Source organism: Hippopotamus amphibius, chromosome X (assembly GCF_030028045.1).
Source record: "Hippopotamus amphibius kiboko isolate mHipAmp2 chromosome X, mHipAmp2.hap2, whole genome shotgun sequence".
Classification (NCBI taxonomy): domain Eukaryota; kingdom Metazoa; phylum Chordata; class Mammalia; order Artiodactyla; family Hippopotamidae; genus Hippopotamus; species Hippopotamus amphibius.
The window spans coordinates 35,464,878-35,478,311 of NC_080203.1; the positions used below are offsets into that span (position 1 = coordinate 35,464,878).

The 13,434-nt window shown below is 38.3% G+C and overlaps 1 protein-coding gene across 1 annotated transcript in view; it reads left to right on the forward strand.

The window, feature by feature from the left end:
• Positions 1-1,537: 1,537 nt before the first annotated feature.
• Positions 1,538-13,434, forward strand: part of LRCH2 (leucine rich repeats and calponin homology domain containing 2) — an 82,248-nt gene continuing 70,351 nt past the window's right edge. The window contains exon 1 of the mRNA XM_057719274.1: positions 1,538-1,910. Within this exon, the coding sequence (XP_057575257.1) occupies positions 1,562-1,910 (349 nt within the window). The 5' untranslated portion in view covers positions 1,538-1,561. The remainder of the gene's footprint in view (positions 1,911-13,434) is intronic.

The window sequence follows — 13,434 nt, forward strand, 5'->3', positions numbered from 1 at the left end:
CTTAAATTTGGTTGTACATGGCCTTTTTCACTCAACAGGTATCCTGATCCAGAGGACATATTTTCCTGGAGTCCATACATTGTTTTAAATAATTGCTAATTTTTTTATTGGCTAGTTACTAAACATTTTCCTAATCTTTTCTCTATCTAATGCATTTAGTTTCCCTTTCCACCCCTCTTGATTCTGGAAGTTCTCAACTGACTGACACCTGATTTGATTTTCGATGTAAGAAAGATGAGATATAAGGTACAACATTCTTTTCTGACACCAGTAGGTTTAAATAATTTGATTTCACTTGCTAATTCATTGTGGAGGTCTGATTCTCAGTTCTGTTCCTTCTGTAGGTCATGAATCTGGTAAATGTAATTTCTTGCGACATAATTATCCTTGTTAACCTGTATGGCCACAAAGGAATTTAGAGAAGTTGTAATTCTTTCCTGTATTTTTTTCCAAAGTAGAAATTTTTGTGGAGCTTTTTCCAAGAAAATGAGACTGTTGACAGATTGCTTAAACTGAAATGGATGTAAAAGAGATGCACAGGATATTCAAATTAATAACTAAATATGACCAAGCATTCTGATAGTTTTCTGGGGCAACTTTTCCATTAGTGAAAAAGATTTGAATAACTGAGTGGGAGTGGAGGGATGGCAGTGGCCTGAATGGTTGGGTTCAGGTTCTAAGAATGAGCTCCTAAAATCCAAGATTGATTAGCTTCATATCCACAGTGTTAAATCTTCAGAATTCTACCTAAAACCAAAACCTGCATTTCAAAAATAAACTTTAAGGTTGTTTGATGATCAAAGAGTTTTCCATCAGCCATACTGACATGATGAGAAGAAACTCGAGGTATTTTAGAGATCTTGGCACAACTTCAAAGATTTATAGAACAGAATGCAGAGAACTTTTCCAAGTTTTGGAAGGCAGCAGTTTGGCTGAGACCCACACACACTGAAACGAGGAGGCTTCCTTGAAAACACTTTAAAAGTCTTTTCTTATTTTGGCATTCTAAATTCTGGCAAAATTCGTATAGGCTTAAAACTCAATTCTACACCCATTTTCCTCCCCAAAGTTTCTCTCCGTGTTAACACTGCTAAAGGAGTCCCGAGGCATTTGCGGTAAGCATTTCAATCAGGTAGATGATAGTCCTTATAAATGATGTTTCAAAATATTCTGAAACGAATCCCTTTCATCTCTATCTAATATATTTGCCTTTGTCTTGCAGAACGCAAAAGGTGAAGCAACTTAGAGATTTGGGGGCATATCGCCAAATGACTTATAGTCAAGCTGTTGTCGCTTCGCAAGATTTTGGTACCCAAAGCAGCGGAACCGGGATTTAGCATCCTTCCTCTGATCATACATTTCTTAACCAAGCATTCTACACGTTCGAACATCGCCTCTTCCATACCCAACACCTCCTCCCAGCCCGCCTCCTGGTTCCCTCCCACCCTCTACCTCACCGCCCCCCTCCCCCGCCCCCAGCCTGCGCATGCGTCCTAAGAACCCCCTACACTCGCGGCACAAGCTCCGAGTATTGTCGGGGGCTATTCTCTCTCCCAGGAACATGGCGGCGAGTCAGGGAGGTGGTGGTAACGGTGGGGGCGGCGGTTGTGGTGGAGGTGGAAGTAGCTGTGGCGGTGGCGCGGCCGGAGGGGGAGGTGGTGGAGCCGGAGTGGGAGGCGGAGGCGGCGGCGGGACCCTGGTGGTGCCCATCCCGGTACCGACTCTTTTCGGTCAGCCGTTCCCCAACGGGCCGCAGTGGAACCCGGGGAGCCTGCAGCCTCAACACACCGTGAGGAGCCTGGACCGGGCCCTGGAGGAGGCGGGCAACTCCGGCATCCTGAGCCTCAGTGGTAGGAAACTCCGAGACTTCCCGGGCAGCGGCTACGACCTGACGGACACCACCCAAGCAGGTGACAGGACGGGGAGGGGGAGGGGAAGCTGGGCTGAGAAGGAGGAGGTGGGGGGAGTGGGTGGCTGCGTGGCTGCGTTGTTGGACTCTGCTGGTCTGGGCGGGTGCGCGGGGGCGGCGAGACTGACAAAGTCAGAGCAGCCAGTTTGAATGTGAGGGGCAGAGCAGGGAAAGGGGGGTGGGAGCGGGAATGCCGACTGAAGGGTGTATGGAAACCGGGTGGGATGTGAGGGGTGAAAGAGCATTATTGTTAAAGCGAGTTTCCCCAGTGAGGGGTGGGGAGGGAGGTATTGACACCTTCCTGAATGCACTTCTTCTAACTCTCGTGGATGTTCCCATGTTTCCCGGAGGAAAAAAAGACAATACATAACATAATCTATACATATTCTTTAAAGCCATACATGTCTGCAAGAATGATATATCCCTTTTCCTAGTACAGCATCAGTATTGTTACGGTTTTTTCTGTGTTCTTATTTTGTGTGTGTTTTAATCATCCTAGAATATTCTTGCCTTCTTGTCACGTATGCCTTTAAAGACTGAGATTTGTCATTTTCCTGGTGTTGAGATAGTGGTGGTTAAATTAGTATTTGCTGCAGTGGCAAATTAAATCATCAATCACTTATGTGTCTGGTTTACTAGGGGAAGGAATCCTTGTCTTGAGTTATGTTGGAGTCAATTTTTATTGCAGATATAACCGAAAATTTTAAGGGCATTTTTGAGAAACAATATTAACTCCATTTTTTTTTTGGAGTTGTGGGTTAATGGTTTATCATTTTGGATGAGAAACTGGCTATTGTAATGTTCTTCATATACTCTGGTACTCTTTGTTGTGGATGGCATTTTTGTTATGAACACACTCTTTCCCCTTTGCCTTATAAGCCAATGCTGATTATTTTTGGTGTGTTTTGGTTTGATGAAGGATTTTTTACTTTTCATAATCTTTAAATTTGTTATGTATGTGTCTGTTTTCATCTGCTTTGCTGAAAAATCATGGACAAAATTATTTTAATAGATTTAGTGATTTTGAAGCAATAGAGTAAATTCACTCAATGAGAAGTAATAAAAGACTTCTTATTTTTAGAATAACTGTTTCATTGTGTTATGTTTCTAGATATTAAATCAAGGTGTGTGTTTGGATGAGGGTAGGGAGAGGAGGAAAACCTAAAATTGAAGCCTTCTACCCGATTATTCTCTTAGAAATTATCCTAAGAACTATGAATGCATAATTGATCAGTGATTTTGTATTTTGGAAAGCATGTTTGAGTATTTACTCCTTTACTCTGAACAGATTTCCTAAACAATATGTTCACGTATTCATGATATATTGGCAAGATATTATACTACTTGGTATGTTCTTAAAAGACTTCAAGAAAAATGGTTTCAGACTGCATCATTATAGGGATATATTATTTTGCTTGTTGTTACCGATAAAAGATTTCTCTATCTGTAGGACAAATTTGAAGCATCCTCACTTGGCATTCAGGGCTTTCACTGTCTGGCTCCAATTTATTATTGCAACCTTACTCCTCAAATGCTCCTACGTAGAATCCTCTGTTCCAACTAGGTCAGCTCCCTGTACCTCAAATATATTTTATGAATTTCTGCCTCATCTTTGTAGAAGGTGATCCACATGCATGAGATTTCCTTCTTTTCTCCACCTATTTAATTTTGTTCAAGCCCCAGTTTTTCCAAGATGCTGTCTCCAACTCCCTTAGTCCATAGCAGTCTCCTGTTTCTTTGAATTCCCATGGTACTTACTGTCTTTACCACTAGTGCTGGTTTTATTTTCTTTTTATGTTTTGCTTTCCCTGAGAAGATGGAGTGCTCCTTAAAGGCAGGGAAAAAGTCATATACTTGTTCAGTTTTCTCATTATATATTGCTTATATTGTACTTAATAATATTTTTCGTAAATATGCATATCATCTTATGTGGTTATAACCACTGGCTTTTAAGGCTTCAGTTTGTTTTCTGAGGCAGATTTTAACACAAACCAGAACCGTATTTGCTCTTGGTAAAATGCATCATAAACTTTATCAGTGTTTACAGTAACAGAGAACTTTTTGAGATAATTCCACCTCATTTTACTTTTTAAAAAATTGAATTTATGTTCCTTGTGGGAACACTTCAGAACTTAAGTGAGAAGTCTGTGGGTGACTCATTTGCCATTCATTTTTGACCAAATTCAGCCATGAACTAGTGAGGGGCAATAATCTTGTATGTAAAGAGACTAGTATCCATTATATATAAATGGAACTGAAGAAAAATAGAGCATGTTTGAGATTATACATACATACATACAAATATACATACAGACATACAAATATGTATATACAAAATATTCTCTGCTTGATGAAAACAGTTCTGTTTGTTGATATTGTTATACTTAAAATGACTCCGAGTGGGATAATGTTTCAGTAGCAAACTGATGACAGCAATGGTTTATTGGGTTGGGAAGAGACTGGAAGAAGGGAAAATAGGTAGGAAGCTATTTGTTAATCTAGGTGGTGAGAATCTAGGTTAAAACAAAATTGGATTAGAAGGGGAAATTCGTACATTTCAAAGGAAGGGAGAGGACTTTTCACATTATTTTGCTGTTTCTTACATATATAAGATGAAATAGACCTGTGGTTTTCCACCTTGTCTGCATGTTAAAATTTCAAGGGAGTTTAAACCTATGCCTGGGCCCCACCCCAGACCAATTAAATCAGAGTCTCAGGGGCAAAGAGAGGTTTTGTTTTTGTTTGGTTTTTTGTTTTTTAAGAATTCCCAGGTGATTCTAATGTGCAGTCAGGGTTGGGAAACTCTAAAATAGCTCATTTTTTAGGTACTCAAGAAATATTTATTGTTTGAGTGAATGAGAACACTAATAAAAGTTTGGTGACTAACCTAAAGCTACTTGTCAAGAGGGTCAGAACCAAAGCTAGGAACTAAGAGTTCAAGTTCTAGTTCAGTTTTCTTTTTTTAAAAAATTAATTAGTTAATTTTATTGGCTGTGTTGGGTCTTTGTTGCTGCACACGGGCTTTCTCTAGTTGCGGTGAGCTGGGGCTACTCTTCATTGTGGTGCGCGGGCTCCTCATTGTAGTGGCCTCTCTTGTTGTGGAGCACGGGCTCTAGGTGCGTGGGCTTCAGTAGTTTTGGCACATGGGCTCAATAGTTGTGGCTCAGGGGCTCTAGAGCGCAGGCTCAGTAGTTGTGCCTGGGCTTAGTTGTGTACGGGCTTAGTTGCTCCGAGGCATGTGGGATCTTCCTGGGGTGGGGATCGAACCTGTGTTCCCTGCATTGGCAGGTGGATTCTTAACCACTGCACCACCTAGGAAGTCCCAGTATTCTTTTTGATAGACTTGTGTGAAGCAGACTCATTTTTTTTCATCATATTATGTCTATAGTGACTACAAATTTACCAGGAACCTATACTTTCTCCAATTCCCTACTGTTGGATAAATTTGTGGTAAGAAAATAATGCCCCTAAAATATGTGTCATGTTTTCTCTATTAACAGTCTTCCTGTGAGGGAAAGTGGATAATAGGTGGCTGATGGCAAAATTTATCTTTGGTATCTTTTTATTTCTCTTTGCATTTCTGGTGTCTGGTCTTCACCTGTCCCCTCCCTCCTGCTGCTCTCCTTATTTCTTTTTCCCTTTTCAGCCTCACTCCCCTTCCTTTGCTGGGATGGTGCTCAAGGCTAACTAATTATGGCAGCCTTTCCAGATGATTAACATTTAAAAGGGAGAGTTTGCCAATTTACTTGAATCTCCATTTGGTGGTTTGTGTTCATGACCTTTCTTGAACTGATATGCCTTACAGATACTTCATTTTTTTGGCCCTATGGCATGTGGAATCTTAGTTCACGTGGAGTCTTAACCACTGGACTGCCAGGGAAGTCCCTCCAGACACTTCTTGATTAAAATCCTCACCCATGTAAAGGCATAAAAATGGAGATCAGAAAGTTGTTTACCCATTTCAGGAAAGTGGCTAACTCTGGTTGTAATGTCTTATCTTTGCTGGTCTGTGGGTAGATTTGGCAAGACAAAGGGAAATTGCCTAGAACTTTTTAGTCTGTCTGGATACTGTGATAATTTGTTGACTTTAAGAGAGTTTGAAAATGATTTTAATGGCTACCCAAACAAATCCTGAAACTTTTCATGTTTGACTTTGTCACCATTGCTACAAATAAGTCTAAGTCTTCTAGCAGCTGCTCCCTCTGCTTCTTCATACTTCATGTCCATAAACAATAGGTCTGTGAAACAGATTGAGGAATTCTTTACATATATCAGATTGTGCTGTGTCCTGGTTAATCACGTGTTTTCCTGTAAACCTGGAGTCAACTCTAGTACTTCCTACATGTGCTGGTTCACCTCTTCAACTGTGGGGCATGGTGCATGGTATCGGCTTGTAAAATGGAGCCAGTTAAACTTTGCAGCATCTGATTTTGTAACATAGGTGCAGGCCATTTTAGCGCATTCAATGGAATAAGCTCGTGATTTTGTGGCCTGATTCAAATGTCTGCCTTGCTTTATGTAATAAATATCTTACTGAAAAATTGAATGTGAAGGACACTTTTGATGGTTGACTCATATTTTAATTGCTTCAGATTGAATTTGAGTTGCTGAACCTTGTGATTTATTTTATTCAGTGATGTATGAATTCTTCTATAGCATAAATAGTTGCTCCTTAATTTCTTTCTTTTGCAAGTTCACACTTTAAAATAAAATGTTATCTTAAATTGGAGGGTACGTTTATCATTAAAATAATACCATTTTTACAGCTCTTTTAAAATTCTAAGCACTTTCATATATATTACCCTATTGTATCCTAATAATAACCCCTTGAGCTTTGCAGAGTGCATAGTAATTACTCTTTGTTGTTGAGAGAGGTTAAGTGATTTGCCCGAAGTTAAATGGCTAGTATATGGCAGAGTGTGGGACGAGGCTAGGTTTTCCAACTCTAGCACTATTTCAGTTATTCCTATTGCAACACCTTCTCTTCTTATAACAAAGCTATTATTAAAATACACTGTGCTAATAAATAGGTTATTTAATCTGAAAGATGAATGCTTATTTAACTTCATAGATTATATAGTTTCTTGTGGTGTAGTGTGTTTTGTTTTGTGCATGCTATTTGCATAGCTTGTCTTCATGCCCCTCTGTTGGTTTTCGAATGGATTCATTAAGCAAGCGTTTATTGAACTCTAACTTTGGAAACATGATCCTTGAAGGGTTTACAAAATAGGTGAGTGTTTACAGTAATATATATAACAATTAGAAAAGATTTATAATATATAACAGTATTCAAAATTGTATGTTTTAATAAACTATACAAATAAGTGATATGGAACTGTGGCATAAGGCTTAATTTTATTGGGGGTTAAGTTAGTTTGAGAAAGTTTCCTATAAAATAGTTAGGCATTGCTGAATCTTGAGGTAAATGATCAGTATGGGATCAGGTTATAATTAAGCAGGAGGGACATTTGCAGACTTTCAGGGGAGAAATTGCACTGATACAGAGTTGAGAATGGCATTGCATATTAGGGGCAGATATTAACTGAAGGTTCACTCTGTATTTTCTCAAACATACTTGGAGGCTGAGAGGAGGGAACTAGTGGAGAGTTCAGTATTAAAATGCAAGAGGGGAAGGGAGAATCTTCATGGACTGGGTAGAGAGTTGTTAGCAATGGAAGGGAGGAGTTACCTGACTTTGGTAAGGTGAAGAGGAAGGTAGATGTCTGGGGACATTAATGTCTTAAATTTTAATCTTAAATGAGGCAGTGTTGTCTGGGAAAACAAGGTTACAAGCATAGGAATAAGTACTTAATAGAGCAGAATGCTTTAAGGAGTCATAATGCAGAATAAGCCACAGTTTAGAATTAGGACTGTGTGGTAAGCAGCTAGATTAGTTGCTTTTGAAAAATATGAGCTTACCGTGTTTTCTGAAAAAAATGATCATATATACTGCATGACAGGTAAAAGAATTGGGATATTTTTTAAATTAATTAATTGATTAATTAATTGGATGTATTGGGTTTTCGTTGCTGCGCGGGCTTTCTCTAGTTGCAGAGAACAGGGGCTACTTTTTGTTGCAGTGTGAGGGCTTCTCTTTGTGGTGGCTTTTCTTGTTGCAGAGCACGGGCTCTAGGCATGCAGGATTCAGTAGTTGTGGCTTGTGGGCCCTAGGGTACAGGCTCAGTAGTTGTGGCGCACGGGCTTAGTTGCTGTGCAGCATGTGGAATCCTTCCGGACCAGGGCTCGAACCCATGTCTCCTGCATTGGCAGGCAGATTCTTAACCACTGTGCCACCAGGGAAGCCCTGATTGGGATATTTTTGAATTGGGGTTATAGAGACACTTGCTTAAATTTTAAAATTTAGCATTTTGATTTAGATTATTTGTAACATAAACTCTGAAGCATTTATTTATCATCAAAAGCATAAAGATGTACATGGTCCAGAACCTCATCGACAGCATGAGAGACGTTGTTAAGGACACTTTTCACAAGTAAAAGTAATTGAAGACTTAGAGCATATTGATTTCCTGGAAAGTAGTATTTAAGTTCCAAGGCATGAAGTGGAACTTTGCAAAAGGGCATATCATTCTCCTAGCCTATCCCAGCAGTACACCCTAAGGGATACTTAAACTGTATGATGCCCACCCCCACTGTACAGAGGCTGTTCATCATCATGATGCAGAAGGGGAAACCTTTTACTTTTCTCTACACTTTGTGCGTATTTAGGTAGTTGTTGGAGCATTGTGATACGCTTATAATCAGTTCTCTGAAAAGTTTCAGAAAGTTTTCTCTGCTTCTCTTTTATAGAAAAAAATACCTTAGACTCCAGGGAACCATTTAGTGTAATAAAAGAAAACTGTACAAGTGAGTTTTATAACAATAATTTAAATTTATGTTTAGTTTCACTTTAAACTAGTGTATTCAGTCTGCTAAAAGTCTAACTTTTAATCTTTACATTTTTCCTGTTTCAAATTATAAATTGATAGCATTCCACTTACAGAATACCAGTCAATGGACTGTAATGGATAATTAAACAATGGATATTGTCTAATATATTTTTTGACACAAAAATTTTTTAAAGTTTTTTTTTCCAAGTAGGAAAGTAGCTTCTCTATTTGTGGACGTTGTTAATCTGTGTACTCTTATAACTTGTGACAGAGATTGTTGTCACTTTTAAATTAATTACTTAAGTTTCTTTCAGTGAAATTTTATGTATAATATTAGGGATTCAAGGTGACAAGAGACAGAAATAAAATAACTGTGCCATAAAATTTTATTTGAACTCTATGGAGACTAACCAATTCTAGAACATCTGCAGATCTAGATTTCATTAAAAAATGACTTCGTTAAATAATTATGTCCCTAAGAGACTCTAGAATGTGTAGCATAGAAAATTTCCCCCCTTAAAAAAGTAATTACAATATATAAATCCTTAATACTTTGTGTAATTGGTTGGGGATGTCTGTGTCAATGGGAAGTCAGTTATTTTTAAAGATATTTATGCATTAAAAATAGTAAATTGAACATAGCTGTCTCCTTAATCTACCTTGATGAGTAAGAATGGATTTGTCATATCTATTTTATGTAAATGGATAGGTGATAAAGTTGCTGCCTTTAAGGAACTTGTGATTTCATTGTGGTATAAAATAAGTACTCATGTATCTATTATATAGGCTAGATCAAGCTTTCAAGGAGTGGGGGAACTTGCCCCCAGATATTTGGTAATGTCTGGAGACATTTTTGACTATTACAACTTGGGGATGCTTCTGACATTTCCTGGGTAGAAGCCAGGGATGCTGCTAAGCATCATGTAATGAACAAGACTGCCTACACAACAAAGACTTACCTGGTCCAAAATGTCAAAGGTGACAAGGTTGAGCAATGCTGGACTAGAGTAAGATAAATGTCATAAGTTAAAACAGAGTGATGTGCAAATTTGAAGAGGGAGCGGTGACATCGATTGTATTGGTAGAACGTCAGAGGGGGCTTTATAATGGAAATATAGGATGGGCTTTGAAGGAGGAAGGATCAGATTTTATACGTAATCATAAAAAGAGGATATTACATGAATATTGATGTCCCAGAGTCTTTTCAAACTCAAAATGTCAAAAAAAAAAAAAATTCAACTTCGTTTTTGACCCTAGGCCCCCTGGTCTCCCAGACCAGAAACTTGGGAATTATTCTTGACTCTTCAGCTTCCCTCACCCTCTATATCTGGTTAGGACCTAAGGCCTCTTGATCATAACTCTTTGTAAATTTATGTATGTATGTACGTATGGCTGCGTTGGGTCTTCATTGCTGTGCTCGGGCTTTCTTTCCTTGCGGAGAGCAGGGGCTACTCTTTGTTGTGATGTGCTGGCTTCTCACTGTTGTACAGCACGGTTTTTAAGTGTGCAGGCTTCAGTAGTTGTAGCACACAGGCTTAGTTGCTCCATGGTATATGGGATCATCCCAGACCAGGAATCAAACCCATGTCCCCTGCGTTGGCAGGCAGATTCTTAAACCACTGTGCCACCAGGGAAGTCCCCATAACTCCTTGAATAGCTTTCAGATCTGTTTCCTTCCTGTCTGTTCTCACTGCCATTGTTGTTGTTCAGGTCCTCCTCTCCTCAACTTTCACTGGACCAATCAACAGTTTTCCCAAATGATCCCTGCCTCAGGTTCAGTTTGCTTCGAGTCCAATTAATCCTTCACACTGTAGTCAGAGTACTCTTTCTAATATGCAAATCTGATTGTCACGTTGCTGCTAAAACACCTTTGCGCCAGTCAACTAGCTCCTTAATAATACATTGCTTAGTCCTTGTTTTGAACTTTTTTTTAATAAATTTATTTATTGATTGATTGATTTAATTGGCTGTGTTGGGTCTTTTATTGCTGTGCATGGGCTTTCTTTAGTTGCAGTGAGCGGGAGCTACTCTTCGTTGTGGTGTGCGGGCTCCTCATTGCCGTGGCTTCTCTTGTTGTGGAGCATGGGCTCTAGGTGCATGGGCTTCAGTAGTTGCAGCACATGGGCTCAATAGTTGTGGCTCACGGACTCTAAAGTGCAGGCTCAATAGTTGTGGCACACAGGCTTAGTTGCTCCATGGCACGTGGGATCTTCCTGGAGCAGGGATCAAACCCATGTCCCCTGCATTGGCAGGCGGATTCTTAACCACTGCACCACCTAGGAAGCCCTTGAACTTTAAAAAAATGTAAAACATAGCTAATACATAACTCTGCTTTATATAACTGGTAGTCTTTGTATCATATTACTTAATATTAAGTTGCTAAGATTCACCCAAATTGTTGTATGAAGCTGTAGTTCATTCTTTTTGATGGCTGCATTATCTTTCATTGTGCGACTATAGCATACTTTATCCACTTTCTCACTGGTGGCCATTTGGGTTGTTAGCACATTTTTGCTCTTGTGAACAGTGCTGCTATAAGCATGCATGTCTCCTGTTGTACATGTGCAAGAATTTGTCTTGTGTATATGCTTGGGAGTGGAATAGCTGGGTTACATGGTATGCTAATGTTCAAATTAAGGAGATAATGCCCAATTGTTTACAGTTTACATTTCCTTCAACCTATATAAGAGATCCTGTGAATTCATATCTCCTCCAACACATGGTATTGTCAGATTTAAACATTTTGGCCAAACAAGTTTATTTTTTGGCTTTTTTTTGCTGCACTGCTGCATGCAGGATCCTAGTTCCCCAACCAGAAATCAAAACTGTACCCCCTGCAGTTGGAAGCGTGGAATCCTAACCCCTGGACTGCTAGGGAATTCCCCCAAATGAGTTTAAAATGGCAGTTCAATGAAGTGGTTTTTTTTTTTTTTTGTAGTATGAAACTTTTTTTTATTGAAATATACTTGATTTACAATATTGTGTTAGTTTCAGGTGTACAACAGAGTCACTCAGTTATGTATATATGTGTGTGTATATATATATCTTTTCAGATTCTTTTCCATTATAGGTTATTACAATATATTGAATGTAGTTCCCAGTGCTATACAGTAAGTCCTTGTTGTTTATATATTTTATATATAGTATCTGTTAATCCCAAACTCCTAATTTAACCGTCCCCCCCCTTTCTCATTTGGTAACCATAAATTTGTTTTCTATGTCTGTGAGTCTTTCTGTTTTGTAAATAAGGTCATTTGTATCATTTTTTTAAAGATTCTACATGCAAGTGATATCATATAACATTTATCTTTCTCTGGCTAATTTACTTGATTTAGTATGATAATCTTTAGGTCTGTCCATGTAGCTGCAAATGGCATTATTTCATTCTTTTTTATGGCTGAGTTATATTCCATTGTATATATATCTTCTTTATTCATTCATCTGTTGATGGACACTTAGGTTGCTTCTGTGTCTAGGCTGTTGTAAATAGTGCTGCTGTAAACATCGCGGTGCATGTATCTTTTCAAATTAGAGTTTTTATCTTTTCCAGATATATGCCCAGGAGTCGGATTGCCGATCATATGGTAATTCTGTTTTTAATTTTTTAAGGAACCTCCATACTGTTTTCTGTAGTGGCTGCACCAATTTACATTCCCAGCAACAGTGTAGGAGGGTTCCCTTTTCTCCATACCCTCTCCAGTATTTATTGCTTATAGACTTTTTGATGATGGCCATTCTGACTGGTTTGAGGAGGTACCTTTCTTGATTTACATTTCCCTGATCACCAGTTTGGTTAACATATCTTCAAATGTCTTGCCTACTTGGCCATATGTGTTTCCTGTATTTTGAAATAATTTATTTTGCCCCAAATACTAATACTGTAATAATCATTTGTCAGTTTTGTATATTGTGAAAGTCTTCTAGTTTATAACTTGTCTTTTTTGCTTTTTAAGGAGTCATTTGCTGAAAAAATGTTCTACATTTTAATACAAATTTATCAGTCTTTTCTAGTCACTGTTTTTAGTGTCTTGTTTAAAAATGTGTAAAATATATTCATGTGTGGTTTTTTTTTTCATGTATGTTTTTTACTGAAAGTTTTAAAGGTTTATTTTGGGTGTTTAAGTTCCTCATCAATATGGAATTGATTTTTATGTGTAGTGTGAGGTAGAGGTCCAATTTCGTGTTTTAGTACATGGATCATCTTTTTCCAGATATATTCCTGCCTATTTCTTTTCTTTTTAACATTTTATTGAGATATAATTCACATGCCAAAATTCACCCGTTTAATGTAAGTAGTTTATTGGTTGTTAATTGTACACTCATCACTGCAGTCTAATTTTGGGATATTTTTATCACTTCATAAAGAAACCCCATGCCCATTAGCATATCCCCCTACCCCTGCCACCAATCTACACCTAGGCAACCGCTAACTTACTCTTTGTGTTTATAGATTTGTTGATTCTGAACATTTCATATAAATGGATTTATACAATATGTAGCCCTTTGTAATAGTCTTCCATTTATCATAAGGTTTTAAAGTTCATTTATGTTGTATCAGTACTTCATTCTTTTTTATATCTGAATAATATTCTGTTGTACATTTTGTTTGTCCATTCATCAGCTGATGGACAGTTGGGT